Source organism: Telmatherina bonti (genome assembly GCF_933228915.1).
Source record: "Telmatherina bonti genome assembly, chromosome: 14".
Lineage (NCBI taxonomy): Eukaryota > Metazoa > Chordata > Actinopteri > Atheriniformes > Telmatherinidae > Telmatherina > Telmatherina bonti.
Window position 1 is genome coordinate 17,263,966 of NC_136612.1, and position 22,491 is coordinate 17,286,456.

General features: G+C 38.0%; 1 protein-coding gene and 1 long non-coding RNA gene across 4 annotated transcripts; both read right to left on the reverse strand.

The window, feature by feature from the left end:
* Positions 1-41: 41 nt before the first annotated feature.
* On the reverse strand, positions 42-1,773 carry LOC306765879. The gene is made up of 3 exons (XR_013771584.1): positions 1,708-1,773; positions 1,510-1,578; positions 42-89 (listed from the first exon to the last, which is right to left on the reverse strand). It is a non-coding gene; the product is annotated as an uncharacterized lncRNA (long non-coding RNA).
* Positions 1,774-3,622: 1,849 nt separating this feature from the next.
* Positions 3,623-19,894, reverse strand: LOC306765513 (uncharacterized protein). Of its 3 annotated transcripts, none has more exons than XM_079252994.1 (16): positions 19,589-19,894; positions 17,225-17,399; positions 15,552-15,728; positions 14,678-14,797; positions 14,300-14,433; positions 14,148-14,192; positions 14,017-14,050; positions 13,571-13,669; positions 13,378-13,467; positions 13,086-13,225; positions 11,840-11,908; positions 11,505-11,638; positions 7,813-7,930; positions 7,648-7,722; positions 7,337-7,480; positions 3,623-7,184 (listed from the first exon to the last, which is right to left on the reverse strand). In XM_079252994.1, the coding sequence occupies exons 1-16, from the start codon at positions 19,733-19,735 to the stop codon at positions 7,086-7,088; spliced, it is 1,800 nt and encodes a 599-aa protein (XP_079109120.1). In that variant the 5' UTR covers positions 19,736-19,894; the 3' UTR covers positions 3,623-7,085. The 3 variants fall into 3 exon arrangements, with proteins under 3 accessions (XP_079109120.1, XP_079109119.1, XP_079109118.1); XM_079252993.1 differs by having other exon boundaries at positions 13,378-13,464; positions 15,519-15,728; XM_079252992.1 differs by having other exon boundaries at positions 15,519-15,728.
* Positions 19,895-22,491: the final 2,597 nt, after the last annotated feature.

Below are 22,491 nucleotides of genomic sequence, written 5' to 3' on the forward strand. Positions count from 1 at the left end.
AGCCTCGATGAGACACAGCACGGCTTTAGAGGAGAAATCCGAGCCAGAGGAAAGTGTCTTTTCTGAGGAGGCAGGTGGCATCGCTGCAGCTGGGACAGGACAAAAGTTATCTCTGATTACTTTGTGTAGGATTACACCAAACACACACAGGTTAGGCAATAGGTAATATTTAAAGGCAATGAGTTCAGCTACAGTTTTTGAAAATTCCCATGTTTTATTTTCTGATATGATTGGATCAGAACTTTTTCAAAAAGTCAGAAAAAAAGTTCATACTGGTGAATGTAACGACCCTCTACGTCTACGTCCTCTGCCTCTGTCTTCTGGAGGCATCTTCTGCAGCTGGATAAAAGTCCGTTTGACTCATCCTTATTAAGTGTATGAACATGCTATGTGTTTACTGACCATATCTTCGTATGTTTGTATCTGCTGCAGATGTTTCCTTCATGTTTTACAGAGTTGAAGTAAGTTACAGAGTATTAAACTGGATCGTTATGGTTGAGCTCTAGCAGCCTTTCTCTAAAATGACCCCAGAGCACGTGTACAGGTAAGTCACTGAGCGTTCATCATCTGTGCCGGGCACCTGGGTTGTTCTGCGTGAATTGTGATGCATGGTGCTGAAGGTATCTCTTTTAATATCACCATTTAAATTCTTCACTAATCTCTGACATTTAATTATAAAGTCTGATAATTGGTTGAGATTACTAGACTGACTTTGCTTTTCATGAATGAAATCATAAAATTTCTGTTCTATCTGTTCACCACAGCTGATATCAACTGGATCCAATTTTGTTTATTTTTTTTAACCCATACAGACCCAACCCATGAAAAAAATGACCGCATCATCAGGGAACGGCTGTTGGAGACTGGTGTACCTCAAATGGAATGGCCTGCACTCTCTCCAGACTTGAATCCCATTGAAAACCTGTGGGATCAGCTGAGCCGTCGTGTAGAGGCTTGAGACCCTGCACCCGAGAACCTCAATGACCTGAGGGCTGCCCTTCAAGAAGAGTGGGATGCCATGCCTCAGCAGGCAATAAGTTGCCTTGTAAACAGCATGAGACGTCGTTGTCAAGCTGTAATTGATGCTCAAGGGCACATGACGAGATATTGAGACGTTCAAATTTTTTGTTGTGGTGTAACTACCATTGTTGTTACCTTTTGTGTTGAATGAATTTTTTGAGATGAGGAAATCAGTAGTGCATCCTTCTACTTAAATGTCTTACTTTTATGATATTATATCACTGTAGCGTGAACATGTTGCATTTTCCATAAATTTCACCTGAAAGCCAAATATCCCTAACTTTTTGTGAGTAGTGTATATATATATACATATATATACATACATACATATACACACACACACACACACATATATATATATATATATATATATATATATATATATATATATATATATATATATATATATATATATATATATACACACACATATATATATAATGGTGCAGTGTTATGTAGATGCACATATCATGCACATGCCACATTTACCTGGAGCTATCTTCAGGTATGTTTTTCCATCTGCTGATGTGGTGAAGAAGCGATCTGTGCTTACAGGATCTGCAGGAAAAGCAGAGAAACAAGAAAAACAATCTGAAAAGACTGAAGATTGAAATACAACTCCAGGTATTACTCTTCCATGTGGTCTTTCTTATTATGCTCGTTTCCTGAACTCATGTGGACACTCACACAGCAGTACAGGGGTGGTTGTGTTGGCCTGGAACTCCGTGTCAGCCAGCTCCTCTGCAGTCTGTCCCACACCTCCTCCTCCTCCTCCCCCCCTGCATGCGGTATCACCGCAGGGCGCAGGCGAGTCCTGACTGCCCAAAACCAGAGCAGATGGGCTTTCATCCACCAGTTCGGTTTTCACATGCATCGTTGCGACTTCGGAGCCTCCTCCTTCCTGATACCCCTCCATGGCTCACATACAACATATATACACATGTACATATGAAGCCAGAAACGGAAACAGCTTTTGTCTGCGCAGGCGTTGAATTGGCAGAAAGTTTGGAGATCGCGGCTCTTGACCAGAGATGCAGACTTCAGCCTCCAGTCGCGCTCCAAAAGCGGCGAGTCCCGCGTGACTGTGGCGACGTGCAGCCGTGGAATACGTGTATTTTTATGGCGAGGGACAGAGAAATGGCTGCGCTGTCCACCTCGGCTCAGCTGGCGGATGCGCAGAGCGGCTGCGCAGCTCTCAATACAGATTTGCTGCTGGCAACCGTCCGTGATAGTGACGTCAGCTGCCGCACAGCACGTGCTCAGCAAACAATACAGCTTCAATATCATTCAGGAATTATATTTGTGCTTCTCTATCGCTGAGATATGATCTGAAACGCTGTGCTGCAGCAAAGAATTATAAATCTTTTCTATATGGGGAGTAGTTTAACAGTAATGGCATGCTACCACGAGGGCTTCTGTTTTGGTCTTTATTCTGAAGAGATATCCACATTCAGGAGATCAGAAAGTGAAACAGGGAATGAATAGCAGAATGTTACTGGCAAATCTTCAGACAAAGACAACACGAGTTTAAAATCCAAACACTAAAATATCTATACTCAATCATAATAAAACCGGATAACTTTCAAGACATTACTTACAACTTAACGTATAAAAATGTTACTATTTACGCATTCATCTTTTTGTAAAACATGAAGGAAAATGGGAATTGTATCAAATGAAACTTTATTTATAAAGCACTGTTCAAACAATAAAATGTTGCACAAAGTGCTTTACAGCACCCACAGACACACCAAACACCCCGTCTGAATCATCGTCACACATACACCTAGTATGTATGACCCAAAAAATTATGAAATACACAAAATTCATAGAACAGTAAAGACTAAAACCGAGGAAAAAAATAAGCAGTTATAAATTCATATCAACAATAATATCAAAATAGAATAAAATGTCTATAAAAGGAACCAGGTTAAAATAAATAGATGTAAATTGTACTTTTTTTCAATTCAATTCAATACTTTATTAGGTCCCCGTAGGGCAATTTGTGTGCAGCCGGTAGCATAAAAGTGCAATCAGTCAACAACAACAAACAATAAAAATAATAAAATAATAAAAGGCAAGTTAAATAACAGTGGAAACACGGTAAGATGAGAACATCACAGCACATGAAGCGACGCCAAAAGTAGCAAATTAACAACTATGATTCATTTAAAAATCCAATGGCTCTTGGGATGAAGGAGTTTCTGACTCTATTGGTTTTAAACTTAGGCACGCAATATCTCCTGCCTGAGCGCAATGGCTGAAACTGCCTGTGCAGAGGATGGGCAGGATCTGCAAGGATTTTCTTTGCCTTGCATACAGCCCTGCATTTGTAAAGATCCCACAAATCACTTAAACGACAGCCAGTAATTTTACTGCACTCTTTAACTATGCTTTGTAAGCGGTTTCGATTTTTAAGATTTAACATGCCAAACCAGCAAAGAAAAGCAAAGGTAAGAGTTGACTCCACAAAACAGGAATAAAACATTTTCATAAAAACATTGTCAACGTTAAAAAATCTCAATTTACGAAGGAAGTGCATTTTCTGGTGAGCTTTACTACAGACAGCATCAACCTGGGTGTCGAATGTTAATTTACTGTCCAGTACTGTTCCCAAGTACTTGTACTGATGCACCACCTCAACTACCTGTCCATTTATCAGGGCAGGAGGGAGGGCAGGAGTGGATTTCCTAAAATCTATCAACAATTCTTTTGTCTTTGACACATTTATGTGCAGGAAAGAAGACTGACACCACTCAAGAAAGTCAGTCAAGACAGGGCCATGATCAAGAACATCACCAGAGACCAGAGAAACTATGACAGAATCATCAGCAAACTTAATGACATGGCGGTTCTCATGGAGGCTTTGGCACATATTTGTGTACAATACAAACAACAAGGGAGACAAAATGCAACCCTGAGGTGCACCAGTGGAGGAAACCAGAGAGTCAGACAGAATGCTGTTGACTCTAACTTGCTGAGTCCTGCATGTTAGAAAGTCAATTAGCCATAGAATCAAAGTTCCATCCACATTCATATATTTAAGTCTCTCTGCCAGTAGATGTGGCTGAATTGAGTTGAAGGCTGAGGAAAAGTCAATGAAGAGCAGCCGCACTAACGTCCTTGCACCTTCGAGATGACTGAGTGTCAAATTTAGGAGGGTAGCGATTGCATCATCTATTCCTCTACCTGGCCGATAAGCAAATTGGAATGGGTCAAGGATTGGATTGACACAACTCAGCAATTCAGACTTAACTACTTTTTCAAGGGCTTTCATGACCAGAGATGTAAGCGCGATGGGCCTGAAATCATTAAGTTCTTTAGGTGACTTGACTTTTGAAACAGGAACGATGACGGATTTTTTCCACAGGGCAGGTATCTGACAGAGCTCAAGAGATTTTGAAAAGATATAACAAAAGATGTCTGCCACTTGCTCCGCACAGTTTTTTAGGACCCGTCCCCCAATACCGTCAGGGCCAGGGCTCTTCCTCTCCTTTACTCCTTTAAAGAGTTTTACAACCATAACTCGATCGACATGGACAGTGCTTTTTGGCTCAGTTACACTGTTCTTCAAAACTGTCAATTCATCACTGAAATCATGAATATCAAACCGATTGTAAAATGAATTAAGTTTGTTAGCAAAGCTAAAGTCAGATCCATTATTTACTCCAGTGCTGATAGGATTCTTATTAGAACCCATCCCCATCATGGTTTTCACACCGTCCCAAGCAGAGCGAGAATGTCCTGAAGTAAACAGGCTTTGCACTTTATTTTTATAATTAATTTTGGCAATCTTTATATTCCTTTTCACCTGCTTCTGAAGTTCATTGTACAAAAACAGGTTCCCAGCATCAAAACTCCTATTCCTCTCTATTATTGAATCTCTGACTTCTTTAGAGAACCACTGCTTATTATTGGGGAAATTGAAACAATATCTGTGGGGAATGGCCAAATCCTCACAAAACCTTATGTAGTCAGACACAGTTTCAGTTAATTCATCTAAATCTTCACAAGCATCTTTGAAAATGTCCCAGTCGGTACAGCTGAGGCACTCCTGGAGACACTGGGTGGAGTCATCAGACCATATAGGAACAAGGCGGCGCTCAGGTTTGCTCCTTTTAAGCTTTTACTGAGCTTTTAGTTATTTCTGTGTTTTCTGGGAGCACTTAGGGTGGTTTTAAAAAAAAAACAAAAAACAAGAGAATAGTAAATTGGTTGATTTCAGGGATGTAAATTATAGGACTGGATCAGTGCATTTATGCTTGCTTGTAAACATACCAATCAAGTAGTGCAGCTTGTCATGTTTTCATCATCACCCACAGGTTCACAATTATACAACTTCCATATAGACCATGAATTGACAGATATGTTAACATGTAACACATATAAATGAACATTGTGTAATTGTGAAAAGTAAAGCATTACCTCATAGATACTCCTGGATATTGTGATATTGAATACACCTGTTTGTGAATTCATACCATCCTGCTATTTAAGTGAAAAAGAAACCCACAGCATCCACTTGCTGACAAAAGCCTTTCTGACTTAAAAATACATTGCGCAACTTTCTGACCTTAAAACCCAAACTTGTTCAATGACATAGTACCATCTATCACGTGTATTTCGACAGCTATTACCCAGCAGTGTCCCGAGGCTGAGAAACCGCACTGTACAATTTCTTAATTCAGGATGCCACGTTGCAACAGAGTTTCGTTTCATGGTATAACAGGGAACGTGCAATGTTGCCGATTCAACAAAGAAATGCAAGAAGATTAAAATAGAGAAAGGGACAAAAAAAGATCCATTGTAAAATTGCCTTTCAGTGGCTTGAGAGAGCTAACAGGTCAGGTAGGATGCAAGATGGATGCCGAATTAGCTGTAAATAGGGGGCGCTTGATGGGAAAAATGGAAAAAGTTCTGTAGTTTGTCTTTAAGAGAAATATACTAAATTTCCTTCTTGCACTTTGTCATTACATGCACAATGGCAACCCATTGTATCCTACTGCTGCTAAGCTGTCACTCACAGCTATGCAGATTTAGTTCTAATATGCAAACTAGCCAGTAAAGACTCAGGAAAATGGCAACATCGCTGATATCTTTAAAAAAGTTACATCCAGCAGTATGCAAGCGAGTAAGTCTGACTTAGCTGTTCCTCATTAATACAACAGTAAAACAACTCTTACATGTGCCGACTCAGTGCACAAACTGAGCATGCTCCAGGACTAGTCTCCATTTAGAAAAACAATGCATCGGACAAATCAGACAAGAAACAAAAGAATGACATTGAATGATGTTAGGAGGAGAATTTCATATAATCCTCATCACTGATCCATTATCATATGGCTGTAATATGATAAGTATAATCTCATAATAACATGCTCAGTATTTGCAGGAATATACAAAAACACCCACCAATTAGCCAAACAAACAAAAGAACCACTCAGAAAGTGTGGAAAACTACGGCTAAAGACCACTTATAAAAATGACAAGAAAAAGGAATCTCACTACTCTGAAGCAAAATATTATCAAATGAGGGATTTAAGATTTTTGCAGGTATTGTAAATTTAACTATGTTCTTATTTTTTTTTCAGAATGTCAAGTAGTCTCTGTAAGACGATATTTTCAGAATTTTACTTTAAGTCTTTGTGTTATTTAGAAGTTGACACACAGCATATATTAGAGCAGGGTTGGACAACTCCGGTCCTGGAGGGTTGCAGCCCTGCAGGTGTTTGGAGTTTCCCTGCTGCAACACACTTGACACACACCTTAGTAGACTGATATAGAGGTTGACATTAAACTCTGCACTAGTCTGTTAATTAGTCATTAGTGTGTTGCTGCAGGGAAACTCACAACAACTGCCTGTATTAGAGAGATCTATACGTGCTTTGATTTAATTTACGATTTAGTTGTCTTTTGCTGCTTTTTACGACTTTTTAATGCTTTCTTTGCACCATGTGTAATACTTTTAATGTTTTTTGTCTTGCACACATGAGCTACACAAATAAACCTGCCTTGTCTTAGTTTTTTCTCTTAATTTGAAGAATTTAAGAACTTTACACTGCTCATCAGTCAGCAGTTGAGCTACAGATGTTGAAGGCCTTCTTAAATTCTCCATCAAACAGCTGGTTCAGCTGGTCGCCAATGGAAAGGAATTCAGGATTATCCTGCAAGAGAACACAACAGATTATCAGTATATAATTTCTAGAAAAACAAACAAAAAAATAAAGAAAAACTAACTCCTAAGTTTAGTTATTTTGCACTTTGAGTACCACATGTGAAAAGTCTTTCAAAAAATCCAACTCTGCGTGTTTCTTACTTGGCTGTTTGTAGCACAGTTGGTGAAAATTTGCTGGACGTCAGAGACAAACTGGCCTACATTCTGGTACTGATGCCCCTGGAGTTTGTCTGTTACGCTGCCCAGCCACATGGGGGATGTCATAAAACTGGGGTGGTTTTCTACCTGTTAGCATCAAACACAAGCAAAGTTTTGTTTCCATTTATTTCAGTCCTGCTCATATTGTTCCTCCTTCAGTAGCATTCATATTTTGCTGACTTTGTTTATATTTTTAATGAGACAAATAGTGCCATTAATTACAAATGGAATGACCTGAACAGTAAGAGACTTACACCGAGTCTGGGGTAGGTGGCAAACATTTGCTCCATAGCAGTGCTGAACAGATACAGGAGGAGATACTGGCATTCCTGTTGATATAAGACAAGACAGATGATGGACAGCAGTGTGACAGAGAGACAAGAAGTCAAATGGACAGACGGGAAACGATAAATGCTAACCAGCACGTGTTGAGCTATTGAGAGGGACATGACAGCTTCTGTCTCCCGGTCATCATTGTAGCGGTACGTTTGAGCTTCTCTGAAAATGCAGAATGTGCAGAGCCACGGTCTGTTGTCCCTGAACGCATACAAAAAACACACAGCAATTAATAAATAATATTGACCCCCTCGACATATTTGTCTTAGCTAGCTTTTTCAATGTAACTTATAACCACAAGCTTGTGTGACATAACATATATAACCATTTATAGTACTTGATTTTTTTTACATAACAGTTTCTCATTTATGTGTTTATACAATTTTTTTGGACTTAATATTTCAGGAGAGTTTAAACTATATGTCTGAATGATCGGCACCTTTAAAAACACGTAAGCAACCACCAAGCTCTGTGATGCCCCCAATGGAGGAGAAAAATTATTCATAATTCTTTAGAAATAACTAATAACAACAAGAAGAGTGGAGGTCAAGTTGAGCAGGGTTTCCCAGGGAGTTTGCATCAATTCCATACAGCACTTGCTGATAAGCTGTGAAGTTCCAGCTAGCAATCAGGTTTGGTTCCTCCAGTCCAGGGGTGTTCACACTTTTTCAGCCTGCGAGCTACTAATGAAATGACCAGTCAAAATGATCTACCCATATATTTATTGAGAAATATATTAAGGATTTTTACAACTTATGTTGATGTATGTTGTATAGCCACATATGCTGCATAACAAAACATAATTAACTATGTACATTTTTTTACATACACGAGTTCACTCTGATGATTTACACTGAATTGAAAAGCAAAAAATTAGAGCTAACTAACTGACTAGCTTGTTAGCTTTGCTGCACTTAGAGATGTTGTTTGAGGGGCACAGTGACCCACAGTGACCTAAAGCTTATTACATACGGATGTGTTTGAAGACATTTCTTGACACGTTGGGCTGGCAGAACTTTTCTTGCGGGGCTCCAAGAAGTATCGTGTGATTGGTGGGACATTTGAGGTGGCTGTTGTTAACACGGAAAGGCGTGAAGCGAACAGTTGCTACCTCCATGTTTTTTCTGTTGCATGTAAAACGGATTGTTTTGATAAGACAGGATCAAATCCTAATGTCATGCGATCTACCAATAGTATCTTGGCGATCGACTGGTAGATCGCGATCAACGTATTGAGCTCCCCTGCTCTAGTCTATTCCTTACTGCAGGTGGTGCTTAAGAGATTCAAAACAAATGTCACCAGGCATTGTTTTCATAACAAATGTAGTTCATGTCACGGCTTGTGTCACATAAAGACAAAAATGGATACACGTGCAACCACAAACTGATTCAGGTCAGATTTGCCTCAGTTATTAACTCCCATGTTGACTTCGGTGGCATTTCAGCTTTGTGCCAACTCTCTCACACGACACCGACCACATCTGGCTGGAAAACTAAGTTATCAAGTTTTGATACTTGTGGATGTTACTAAGAACTGCAGGAACTTCTGTTGTCTTGTAATCATGTAAATACATCTAAATGAATATTTACAGTGATTTGTCAAAGAGTTGTACAGAATTCAAAAGGATTTATAACTTTGTTACTTTTAAAAATCTAGTCGCCTTTTACGATCTTTGCTAATTCCAGAAAGGTTGTGATGCTTTCACACAAACCAGTATTTTATTCTCAATAGAACATAAACAACATATCAAATGCTAAAACTGAGACATTTCATGATTTCATAGTAAATATTAGCTCATTCTGAGTTTGATGGCAGCAACACATCTAATAAAACAGGAGGAACAAAAGGCTGGAAAACTTATTGTTCCAAATCAAAATAACATGAGCAATTGAGAGTTAGTTAACTGACACAAGGTTGGTAATAGGGCAGGGAAAATTGAATTGAAAAATTGAAAATAAATTTTTTGTTAGAAAAATAGATTTTTTAAAAAAATAAATAAAAATTAATCCACTATCAAATTTTTGTCATCTTTATTTATTTATTTATTTTTATTGATCCTTTTCCCTATCTTCTTGGGCATTAAAGCAGTAAAATTATGGTCTGGCTACTGTGTTGTTTTTTTTCCTGATTGAAATCAAGAAAAATGACGAGCAAAAAAAAGTTTTATACATTTTTTTTGTTTTTAGTCTACAAAAATCAGCAATATCGAAGAATTGTGAAAAATTGGAATTGAATCGAAACGGGACAAAAGCATATCGTCAGCCCTAGTCAGTAATATGATGGGAATCAAAAGAGCATTTCAGAAAGGCAGAGCCTCTCTGACATAAAGATGGAGAGAAACTCACCAATCTGTTCTGGTGGAACATTAAAACAGGCAGGATTTCTCTATTTGAAATCATTGCAGCCCTGCCTCTCCGAAGCTCCCCAGCGACCCTTAATCAGATTACGCAGTTCATATGATGAATGAATGAATTCAATTACTGCACTGGCTCACAAACACTTCCAGAAATCCCCATCCAATAACATAGTTTGCCATGCAAACCACACATGCAAATTGCTGCTCTATGATCCAAATAAGACGCCATGTGTGAACATGAGTCAGAAGCACTGCCATCTTCTCTGGGCCAAAGCTAAATAAACCAATTAACCCTTTCAAGCCTAAGAATAGCTGGGCAGAAAAGTCCAAATTTTAAAATCAGTCTTTATTTGTAACAAAATCAGAAAAAAATTATATTTGTAGCATTTATTACCATGTGATAGATCAAAATCATTGTAGTGTAATCTGGTGCTTTCTGCTATTTGCCAGGGGGCAGGTGCCAGTAGGATGTAAAACAGGGTTTTGAGTAAAGTTTCTTCCATAAAGTGATGGAAAAATCTCAGAAACTGTATGTATCAAATATAATACATTTGGCTTTGTGTGGTCTGATGGAAAGAGGAAAACTATTCTGTGATCAAACGAATAAAAATGTGAAATTCTCTTTTTAAAAACCTATGGATGCCATGTCCTGTAGACTGAAGAGAAGGGGGACCATCCAGCTTGTTATCAGAGGACAACTCAACAGGGTGCATCTCTAATGTTATGGGCTTACTTTAGCGTGAGGAGCTTCCAAACCTGTCAAAGTTGAGTCATTGCTGAGGTTTCAGAGCAATATCTGCTCTCATCCAGACGACGTGTTTTTATGGAGGATCCTACATGTTCATAATGGTACACAGCATACTGCTTCCATCACAAAAGCATGGTTTTACAGGAGAAGACTTGGGGTGCTGAACAGGTCTACCTGTCCAGACCTTTAATCAGTAGAAAACATTTGAAGTGTCATGAAGGAAAAAATCTGGCATTGAAGGCTGTTGAGAAGTTGTATCAAACAACTGGTTAACAGTCCTCTCCTAATAATATAGCAACTGGTCTTTTCTATATGTTTACAGACATTTGTTAAGAGAAGAGGGGATCCTACACAGCGGTAATTATCAGCCGGGTCCAATCTTTTTTTTATTTATTTATTTTTTATTTACTGCTGCCTCAAATTCAAAATATTTTTCAAAGAATGTTAAAATGTTTAATTTTCAACATTGTTTATGTTCCAGTGGGTATAAAAATAGGAGTTTATGAGATTTACATATCAAATACATTTTTGCAAAGTATAAGATACATCTAAAAAAACAAAGTTTTTATGAAGCTAGAGCTGATTCGGGTCAAGCAGCAGAATGTTTTTTATGCTAAAAGAGTCAGATTAGAAAAGAAGTTGAAGATATATCCTGCTGCTGCAAATCTCACCTTAAAGTGCTGTCTTCTACATGAGGCAGATGACATTGTGGGTGGAACGATCTCGGACAGTGATCGCATACTACCAGCTCTTCCTCGTCTTCACTTTTACAAATGCAACACTCATCATCATTTTTCTGATTCTCCTGCAAAACACACAACAGCAACTCTGTTCATATACAGTCTAACTTGTTTTGTATTAAAACCCATGTTCAGGAAAAAGCTCACTTTGTTTATTTGTCATATTGTAAATGCAGCAGTCAATGCTCCACTTTTCCTTGTAAAGCAGAGACAAGCACAGGATGAACATGCGCTACCCGTATGACCCTGAGCGATGAAAGACTTACCAGGTCTTCCAGGCCTGCTGTGCATAGACAGCACTCACAATGCACGGAGTGGAGTCGCAGTATTCCTGCCTGCAAAACACAGATTAACAGTGTCTTCCTCTTTGTTTAATAATTTAGTACTTTGGGCTTAAAACACCCTGAAGCTCTCTCATTAACTCCCCATCTACATTCACTTTTAGAGCCAAGACACAGTTTGATGAAACAGCATCATTCATGCTGTGGTTTCTCTGACCTGAGTGTGTTTCATCACTAATTCCCATGTCTTAATTGGAGCTGGAATAACTTAGTGACAAAAGTCACAAAACCTTATTTCTGTACAAGTTATGGTCCAAATTTTTCCTTCTTTAGTGACTAAGAGTATTTCCATTTTGCAGTTTATTGTTTTAGGAAATAGCATGCTTAATAATATCACAGAGAAATGAGATACATATCTGATATGCCATTGCCCTAATTTAGCAAAAAAGTTGAATATTGTGTAAAATGTAAAAAAAAAAAAAAAGAAGGTGATTTTAACTTATTTTGCAATTAATTAGGTCAATTAAAAACAGGTTGTTGGGTTTAAAAATAGCTCTTTCCAGGTTATGATCGTTTTGTGCCTTATAAAATAAAATATATTGTGAAGAATTTTACATCATACAAAAATAAGGCCACCTCTTCAATTAACAAAAACGAAACGAAACGAAACAAGACAAGACAATTAATAAACAACTGGTCTTGCCGATGTTTATAGACTGTTTTTGGCTACACAGAAATAAACATGGCTGAGGGCCAACTTTTTATTTGATGTGTTGCACCTAGCCCAGCGATAGACCGGCGACCTGTCCAGGGTGTACCCTGCCCCTCGCCAAATGCTTGCTGGGATAGGCTCCAACTTTCCCGCTACCTGTAACTGGACTACGCGGTTAAGAAAATTAATGAACGAACGAACAAATGAATTAATTTTGCCCCTGATCAAATTTTAAACAGTTTTTCTTTTGGCTAGATGTTAAAATAAGACTAAAAACAACAGCACACCAAAAAACAAAAGGATCAATTGGAGATCCTGAAAAAGTAAGCAAGGAAAAAGTATGTACGGTTTTAGTCTCAAAAGCAAATGTAATGGATATAAAACACAACTTTAACAAGCAAAACTCAACATGCATGACTGCAACCTGCTGCACTGTGAAGCTCTATTACTTCCAACGAATTACAGGGTGTTTATGATGACAAGGTGTGTGTGTGTGAGATCCTTCCTGATCACTGCTACCTTTATGAGATTGCTGAGTGGTTTTCCATCATGGATGATGTCTTTCCTCCAGGAGCCGTCTGTCTGACATAATGCTGCCTCTACAAATTCTTCCGGGCTCATCCAGGTGGTCTCAGTGCGAATGCTTTTTCCTTGACTCCCTAGTCGGGGACACAAATTCACATAAAGATATTCCTCTGAATTCTACAGGTCATTACACAGTTTCCTTAAGTCACACGTCTCTGTTGTAAATCTAATGCAGGATATGACACAGGATGTTTTTCTTTGTTTACAGGGTGTTTCTATGTAATACCTGATGCAAATCGTTTTAGGTGCAAAGTCCCACATAAAGCTCCGCATGTCACTTTGAACTGCTTCTCACGGCATTGCTCTGCCTCTTCTTCTGTGTGAGAGGATAAAAATGTAAATACAGCACAAAATCCCAGCCGTGGCATTATTATACCTTCTATCATTTGAAAAATATGAAATGCTGTCTTGAGCAGCACCTGCCACATCTGTGCGATTTTCTTCTTCGCCCGATGAAGACCGGTCTTCCTGCTCTTCTGGGCTACTTTCTTCATCATCATCTTCCTCCTCAGGAGACTCTAAATCAGGGAAACACGATAAGCAAATAAGCTAACCGGTAAGGATTTTCTTGGTAACTGAAAAAAATAACATTGCATATAAAGAACTTAAAATTTACAAAAAACAATCATTCTTAGAGGAAGTTTATAATCTGTATTATCAACATGATATTGAAATTTTATTCCTTTAATACTCTCAATTATTAAAATTCTAAACCCATTAAAGAAGTACAGATACATTTCTAAAGGAGAGTGACACACTTCATGAAAGATGGAATGTAATGGCCTATGGGGCTGCAGTCTTTTTCCAAAATAAAAAAAAGAGAAAAAAAAAGTTGCCAAAACTTGTTTGTAGTAACATAGCAAACCTGAAGAGTTGGAGGGAGGAGTGGATAACTTTGTCTGACAAATGAAAAAAGATGAATTAATACCAGAACTGAACTAAACAAGTTATCTTAAAAATCAATATATTTATGTAATTTCTACAGTTGGACCTTACGTTTCTTCTCTTTCTTTTGTAGCATGCAGTTTTCAGGTGATTCTCCTTCAAGCAATTTTACAAAATAAAAGCTTAAGTTTAGATGAACATGGTGAAGATGAATTTGAAGGAAAAGCAGCATTACACAGTTCCAAAATGACTATTGACCAAACCTTGATCAGTTTCCCCAGGGGGGTGCCCTGACATCGAATGGACATCTTCCAGTTTCTGCTGCTTGCCTTCCCTGCAAGCTTCTCAAATTCAGCAGGAGTTAACCACTGTTTGCCAACCGCAATGCATTTCTCTCCTGAAACAGAGGAAGGAGATTTCACACAAATAAAGGAAGTGAAAGATAAAATTAGAAAATTAAAGGAAAATTTTCTCCCATCAGTCATGAGTTTTTTTTAAAAAGTAAATTATGCAGTGAATTACTACTGTTTCTATTTATTTATAAATATTTTGCTTTAGTAATCCAGAACAAAGAACATAAAGCCAGACCTCAAAGACAATGTCTTTTAGACAATGGTATACTACAGTTTAGCCCGTCTAACCTTTAGCCAGTCTGTCTCTTTGAAGTGATCCTTTTTTGTTTCCACAAGTCACAGGTAGCTGGTACTTAAAGAGGGGCCATGTCCAAATGTCAGCTTTCTCTCCCTTCTTCACAGGTGGAGCTGGGGAGGAAAAACACTGAGTTCCAGTTTATGTTTTCAACTGAGAAGTGAACTAATTGAGAAACATTTAATTTATCTGTTTTTTGCCACACCAGCAAGACTACTTGATATTTATACAACATAAACTGAAACAGAGCACAGTAATTGACAGAGGGATAGATCTTTGACATGAGGTGGACAGACAAAGTTTGCAAACAATCAGCCATCTGTATTAAGTAAGAAACTTGGGAAAGAATTTGCATTCCAGGCAGGAAGCTGAAATATTTCTGCAGACCTTTGTATTAAGTTTTTGTAGAGTTTTAAAACATTTTTTTCCTCATGGTGACGGTTATGAGAACTGATTTGCTCCTTCTACATGTAATTCTTTTCAGCTGAAACATGAAATACCCAAGTTAAACTTGGATGCTGAGCAATCTCATTAGTCTATCTAATTCTGCATTTAAAACCAGACTAACATGGCAGAAAATGTCAAAATATTGTGGCTGCTTCATGCAAGTCTAGCACAATGCCTTTCAATTTTCCAAACACAATAAACAGGACAGACAACAAGAAGAAAAGATTCTGCAGACTACAACTTACTCCGCCTGTTGCAATTGCACATTTTCTTAGAAGCAGGAAGAAATAGCTGGCCAGATGATTCGAACAGCAGAGTGAAATTTCTGGAAATACAGTCAAACCAACAACAGCAAAGCCCAACTACAGCAGAGGACAGGGGACTTACAGAAACATAATTTCTTGGACTTTTTCTTCTGACCTGGAGTATGCTGGGCTGATGGACCAGGCTGCTCATCATCATCACTCTCGACTTTCCTCCTTTTTTTCCCTGGGGTTGCTTGTTTCTTCTCATTCTCCGAAATGCTCAACCGTTCCTTTTTGGTTTTCTCTTTCTTTTTCACCCTGTCAGGCAGCGGTGTGTCAAAACGGAAAGACCCTGCCAATGCATCAACATGAAGCATACAGAAATGATCAAATGAGACAAGAAGATAACTCAAAACAAGTTATGTTAGATGCTAACTTGTCTGGTCTGAGTTACACTATTCTCATTTAGAAGTAGAATTTGAATATTTTACTTAACTTTTAGCTAGCAGCTATCTAGCTAAAAAGCTCGCTTCCATTACTGTCAGCTATTTCTTTTAAGTTCTAGTTCTTTCTCTAACATCTGTGATTAACATATTTTAGCTTTGTATAAGAACAAAAATCCAACCAAACCTAATAACTGTTTAAATGTTCCTGCTGGCTTGCTAGGATATTTGGGCTGCTTTTGGATTCTGTTATTAATCCCTATGTGCAGTGGGAAGACAAACAGGATGTCCTGCTGCTGACAGCAGCAGGACGTTAAAAAGTCCCTTCTTGAATATGATTGCGGGGTTTTGCACAAGTATTAAGGAAGTTTTTTTGAAAAACTGGCAGCCGCCAGTATATTTTCAACCAGCTGCTGAGGTCAATTCAGATAAAAGAATATGATCTATTTGTGCTGGAATTGAGAAACAATTGCTTCTTGTCTTATAGCTGCAGTGGTGTGGATGAAACTGAAAATGTGAGGGTGAATTGGAGGTTTGAAACTGTGCAAAATCAAAAATGATTGTTGCACCCAGAGCTTACTTACAAAATGATGTTTGCAGAAGATTTTAATGTTTCAAAACTCAAGTTTCAAGGTTCTAAACTTTTTGCACACATGCACACAACAGTTTTCAGATCTCATATTACAAGGTTTCAAATGCAAAATAATGTGGTGAGACTACAATGCTATATGTGAATCTCTGAAAATGTCTACTTAAAAACAGCAAGGGTGCAACAAGAGGTTTGAATCTGAAAATGTGAGGCTGAAACTGTAATATGTATGTTGCACTTGTGAAAAAAAAATTTTTTTAGAACAAAATTAAGTTTTTTCAGACTATCAAAATGCTTTTCAAGGTTTCAAAACCTTCTTTAAGACTTGTGAAACTGTATTTCAGGTTTGCAGTTTTCAAACACGGACTTTTATGGTTTCAAAACATTTTCTTTTGGTTTAAGATTACTGCAGGCATCGAATCCAATAGGTCCAAGGCTTAACTTTGCATTTTGCACATGTCTATATTTCTATACATTTGAAGAAAAACTGTAAACTTTATGCAATTACTTCCTCAAGAAAGCCAAATTTGAGCCTATCTGCCACTGCAGAATCAAATCATAATGAGAATTTGTCTTTTTGTGTCATGTTCTAATCCAAAAAGATGATTAGCACTTTTCATCCTTTATTTATACCTGAATGTGCAAATGAATAGTGCATGAAGCTGAGTTTTATAAATGTGAAGACATTTTATTGCCTTTACTTGAATTTTATACACTTGTATTATTGTCTTAGTTGGTCAAGGACTCTGTTATACGGTTTTGTGTTTATTTTTCTTCAGCAATCACTATTAAATTATGCCGATAAACATGTCTCACCATCCATGAGGCTGTTGCGCATCATTTTCAGGGTGGGGTACTGACTCAAGATAATGTCCTTGAAGACGCACTTCCAAAACACATCAATGTGCTCTGAATGCTCTTTTTCCAGCCAGTCCAGGATATCATAAACAGCTTTCTTTTTGTTTTCCTTACTCTTCATACGACTCACCTTCTGGACACACAAAAGCAAGGAGAAAATGAAATTTGGGTGATATGACAATAGGACCAACACTAAAACAACTGATGATGGGTTGATATGTTCATGTTGATGCTCTTGTATCTTTCAAAGTAAGATAAATCAAAACTGCAATATGAATACATTTGTGGTATAAGCAGTAAGGCTGGTAGCAGCTGATGATGCAGCCCATCAATATACAATGTAAAGTTTAGAGCAGAGGTGTCCAGCGCCAGTCTTCAAAGGCCACTGTCCTGCTGGTTTTAGATGTTTCCCTGCTCCAGCACATCAGATTTAAAGTAAATGGTTCTCCTCAACAGTTTTTTGTCAAGTGCTGCCATGCATGTGGACCTATTAATCTGATTCAGGTGTGCTCCTGCCAGAAACCTCCAAAACCTGTGGAGCATGCATGCTGTTCCCCTGTGTGCATGACTTTTCTCCAGGGACTCCAGCTTCCTTCCAGCGTTCAAAGACATGCATGTTAGGTTAACTGGTCACTCCAAATCAGGTCTAGTAAAATTTCTCCCATATGGGTTTCAATGTGTCCCTGTTCCAACACAACTGACTCAAATGACATGGATCCAACAACAAATGAAGTTCTACACAATGACTTATTATTTTGAGTCACATGTGTTAGAGCAGGGACACACTGAAACCCTGCAGGGCTGTGGCCCCTGTGGGACAGAATAGACCTGTTCTAAATTCACCCTAGGAACGGGTGTGAGCGTTTGTCTCTCTGTGTTGGCCCTGCAACAGAGTGGTGACCTGTCCAGGGTGTGCAATGTCTGCCTAGTAATTGCCAGCACAGGATCCAGTTTCTCTGTGATCCTAAATTGGAATAAGTGGCATAAAAAATGGATAGATGTTATTAATTAATCGATAATCAAAGTCCATTATTAACTAGAAAAATACAGCTAATCAATTTTTCAACAATAAAAACTGATCACTTGTCTGTAATGTAAAGCAAATAGCAAACAAAATGATCTTCTGATTGGACCACTAATTTGTTTTTTAAGTATGTTCCTTAGTAGGAAAGTATTTTGTCTTTTTTAAATTTAGAGTTGTTCCTTGTGTCCAGTTCACACTACATGGATTTAGATTAAATTAATTTTTATCTAAAAGACTCCATAGGTATGTGACCCTAAATTGGAACAAGTACAGAAAATGGATAGATGTTATTAATTCATCAATCACCAAAGCCCAATATAATGTTGTGGGCTACTAAGTTCAATAATAGCCACCAATAATTCATCTAAACTCTCCGCTTCATAAACATGTTTCATGAGACTTGTTAGATTGCAGACACTGCATGCATGACATGTTAAACCTTTTTGGAGAAGTTGGCAAGGGGAAATTAGTTGACAATGCTCGCTGCCTCGCACTCTAAGAAATTGGCAGAATTTGGCTTGAATCAACTTGCCTCTTCAATGCTTTCAGCATGCAGTATCATTACAGACTTCCGAAAGAGAAAATATTGTAGGCAAACAGCCATTTCTCTTCAAAACCAGGTGATAAAACAAGTTGATCCATCATCCACAGGGAGGAGTGAATCATCAGCAACTGATGATAATAATGAGAAAATGGAAGTGGTCCTGGTTAATCTATTGAATCCACCACTTACAAACTCTTTGAGTAAAGATGATGCTGTATGAATTCAGCTTTATGATCTAGAAAACTGTAAAGATTATGCAAAACAACACAAACAAGTAGGCTACATTACATGCTGCATTTACTGAGCCTTGGACACCCAATATTTCTCCAAGTCCGGTCAGTAATCAGTTCAAATCAAACTTTATTTGTAAAGCACTTTTCATACAAAAGCACAGTTAATATTAAGATTCGGTAGCATTTGTAATGTCTTGCCTTTTCTGTTGATTCACTAGTGAAACGGCCATATTTCAGACATAGTTTCCAATGGTAACTAATCATGATGAACTGATGTGTTAAATGCAACTAATATAAATTAAATATTTAATCATTTGAAAACCCTCATTTCTATATACGTCTAATAACTGAGTAGGACAGTTTGTAGCCTACCATTTACATTTGTTTCGTGACTTAAATAGTAGAAAGCAAAGAAGAAAACATCAGCGCTCCGCGGTCAAATAGGCTGGCTCGCGCGCACAGCACAGGACGGTGTGACGGTATTACAACAAGCACGTTAGCGCCTACACTGGGTCTCTTACCATGTAGCTGTCCTCTGTAATCAGGTTGTAATCCCTGAGCTGGCAGAGAAAGGTGAGAGGGTTTTCCATTAAGGACATTTCGGTTTTATGACAGTGGAAAAACCGGAGCAGCTCGTCGTTGTCTAGGAAATCCAGCGGATCCCCCATCTCTGGTCTGCGCCTGAAACAGATCAAAGATGAATGCAGTCTATACTAAAGTTTTAAAAAGGTCCAAAAACGTCCTTGCTGCTGTTTCACCACGCAGCAATTTCCTATACTCTGAATTTGCATTCACGGACAGACGAAGCTTGTGTGTGCAATTGCCTACTGTTTATGGCAACTGCCAAGTATTATTGTCGCTCTAAAATGACGTTTGGAAAGTGAAACTGTTTTCGTTGCCTGAATCGTCAGCCTGCTCACTACTGCAAACAGCCTACCACGCGGGTGCGCCCAAAGCAAAGCAGAAAAACCACCAGACTAAACTCCTTTTTTTTTTTTTTCACTCTTTCAGTCTTATCACTTTAGCAGAGAAAGATTTGGGAGCTGAGATCTGCACCTTTGTATTAACATTTTGCAAAATAAAATAAAAAATAAACTGACATTCTTGATGCAAATGAGACCCACCTAAATAAATTTAAAATGTATGAACTAGGCCGCTACTTTGTAAGGGAAGGGATTTATTTGTCAGAGCTCATTTCGCCGGAACTTAAAAAGGATGAGATCACACAGAAGTCCTGACAGCCTGAATCTTTTATCCTACTGCTTTTGTTTTTGTCATTCTATTCCCTCTCTGGGAACATTGAGAGAAGGAGAGGAAATGCAGAGCAAAGCTTAAACAAAATACAAAGGTACAGAAATGCTATCAAATTTTCCAACCTTTGTTTGTCAGTGATATTTTACTTAAATGATGGCCTATTAGGCTCACATATATGAGTTATTGTGCAAAGTCATTGCGCAGAATAGTTTAGTTCCTGTCTAAAAGGAAACCACAACAAAGCATAAAGCCAAAAAATGTCCGTTGATTGTTGTCCCACAAACGTCCTATTTTCATGGGAGATGAGACAAGAAAACAGAAAACAAAATTTGACATAAAAAAGAACTTCCAAGAAGTGAGTGCATAGATAAAACAATGTAGTTGTTGATGTAGAAGTTTATATCAGATTTATGATTCATGTGAAATCACTTATGGTTTGTACTTTTACTTACACCTCATCTGTTACAGTTTTGCAGGGGAAAAAAAGTCTACTGTGTTTCAGTTTTCTATTTTTTTATTTGAGTTTTTAAGCACTTTCAATATTTCACAAGACATATTGATGAGAAATATACTACATATAAACATAAAGATATAAAGTATTTAGGCCTCTACCGTGGTCAGTGAGAATTCTTATGCCAACTGTTGTGCAATAGTTTCATATAAGCAGACGTACTTCGGCAAGTTAAATCACTGTAATGCCACCATAGACATCATGAATGCCACTAGGTTATGGGCGTCACCATAGCAACACGTTAATGAACCGATTCAGATTAGCTGGTTTTTGACAGATGAATGAGAGAAACGTGCTCTATCTTGAAAATGTTTGTTTCGCATAAAAACGTAAGACCAACATAGAATATTTCCAATACTTAAGCATATTTAGCAAGTTTTGTTAAAAAAAAAGAAAAAGAAAGAAAGAAAGAAAAATGTGTAATGACATGTTTACTGTTCGGGATCATGGACAACTCGGATGCATGCATTACTACATGCCATCATGTTAGATTTTTAACATTCAAATTATTGTGGGCAAGTATTTGTGCATTTTCGTTATAGTTTGGACATTAGTTAATTAATATACCTTAATACTTTATTTAAAATGATGACGTTGCAGAAATAATTAGGCCGTTAAGTAATAAATTGTCACAAACATCGGTGTGAGGCCCACTGAGGATACTCGATAAACATAAAGGAACAGAAGAGAGAGCAAGTTCCCAGCAAAAGCCTGCTGAGCTTCGATGAGATGAAGAATTGATGAAACAAAAAAAAGACAAGACAGTTACAGCATACAAAGACATGATAATTTCTTCCACTATACTGCAGAACTTCATCACTCTTTACTTTATTACCTACATCTGCAGTTGCCACTCATCATGACAAAACTGTTGGGTGCAAACACACACACACACACACACACACACACACACACACACACACACACACACACACACACACACACACACACACACACCTGGCAGTATCTTAAATGCCTAACATCATTTCTACCTCACACAGCTACATTATTTAAATATAGTTGGCTTTTAATACAAGATCACTGACAATATTTAGCACACAACAATATAACTGAACTTTCCCATTAGTGTGTACATACTTTGTATTTTTGTTTATTATGCATAATCATAAATTTACAATACAAGGTTTTTAAAATAGAAATCTTGTCATAAATACATTTTGAATTGTAGAGTCAGTAATAGAACCAGTTTTCCTAACCTAAAGGTTGGCGATTTGAGTCCTATCCCATTGTGCTGCATCCCTAAGGGGATACAAGAGTTCTTTGAGGGCTGGATAAATGCAGAGGTTTGTTACAGGAAGGACATCAAGTGGTCGTTAGAAGCTGATGATTTGCTGTGGCGACCTCTTCAGGGGGAGTGGACAACATGTTTCATATCTTCTGTAGGTACAACTGTGGAGGGTGCATTTTAGTTAGTTTTGCATTCATCGATGCAGAAGCGTCAGAGTTGGTAACTCAAATAACCTCAATGAAATGATAAAGAAGGCTCTGAAACACCTGGAGCTGACTGTACGGAATATTCTGTACACGTTGCTCAACATAATAGACAACACAGCACTATCTCTACACAATTAATCATGGGAGTGTGTTCATCCAGAGGCTTCTTCAGTGGTAGTCTTTTGAATAAAATGCAGTCTTGAG

Excerpts from the sequence above, each read along its gene's own strand:
- LOC306765513 (XM_079252992.1), bottom strand. The coding sequence starts at position 19,735 with ATGGGGGATCCGCTGGATTTCCTAGACAACGACGAGCTGCTCCGGTTT. Across the intron at positions 17,400-19,588 it reads TTACAGAGGACAGCTACATG|AAGGTGAGTCGTATGAAGAG; the intron begins GTAAGAGACCCA and ends TTGTGTGTCCAG. Across the intron at positions 7,481-7,647 it reads CCACCTACCCCAGACTCGGT|GTAGAAAACCACCCCAGTTT; the intron begins GTAAGTCTCTTA and ends TGATGCTAACAG.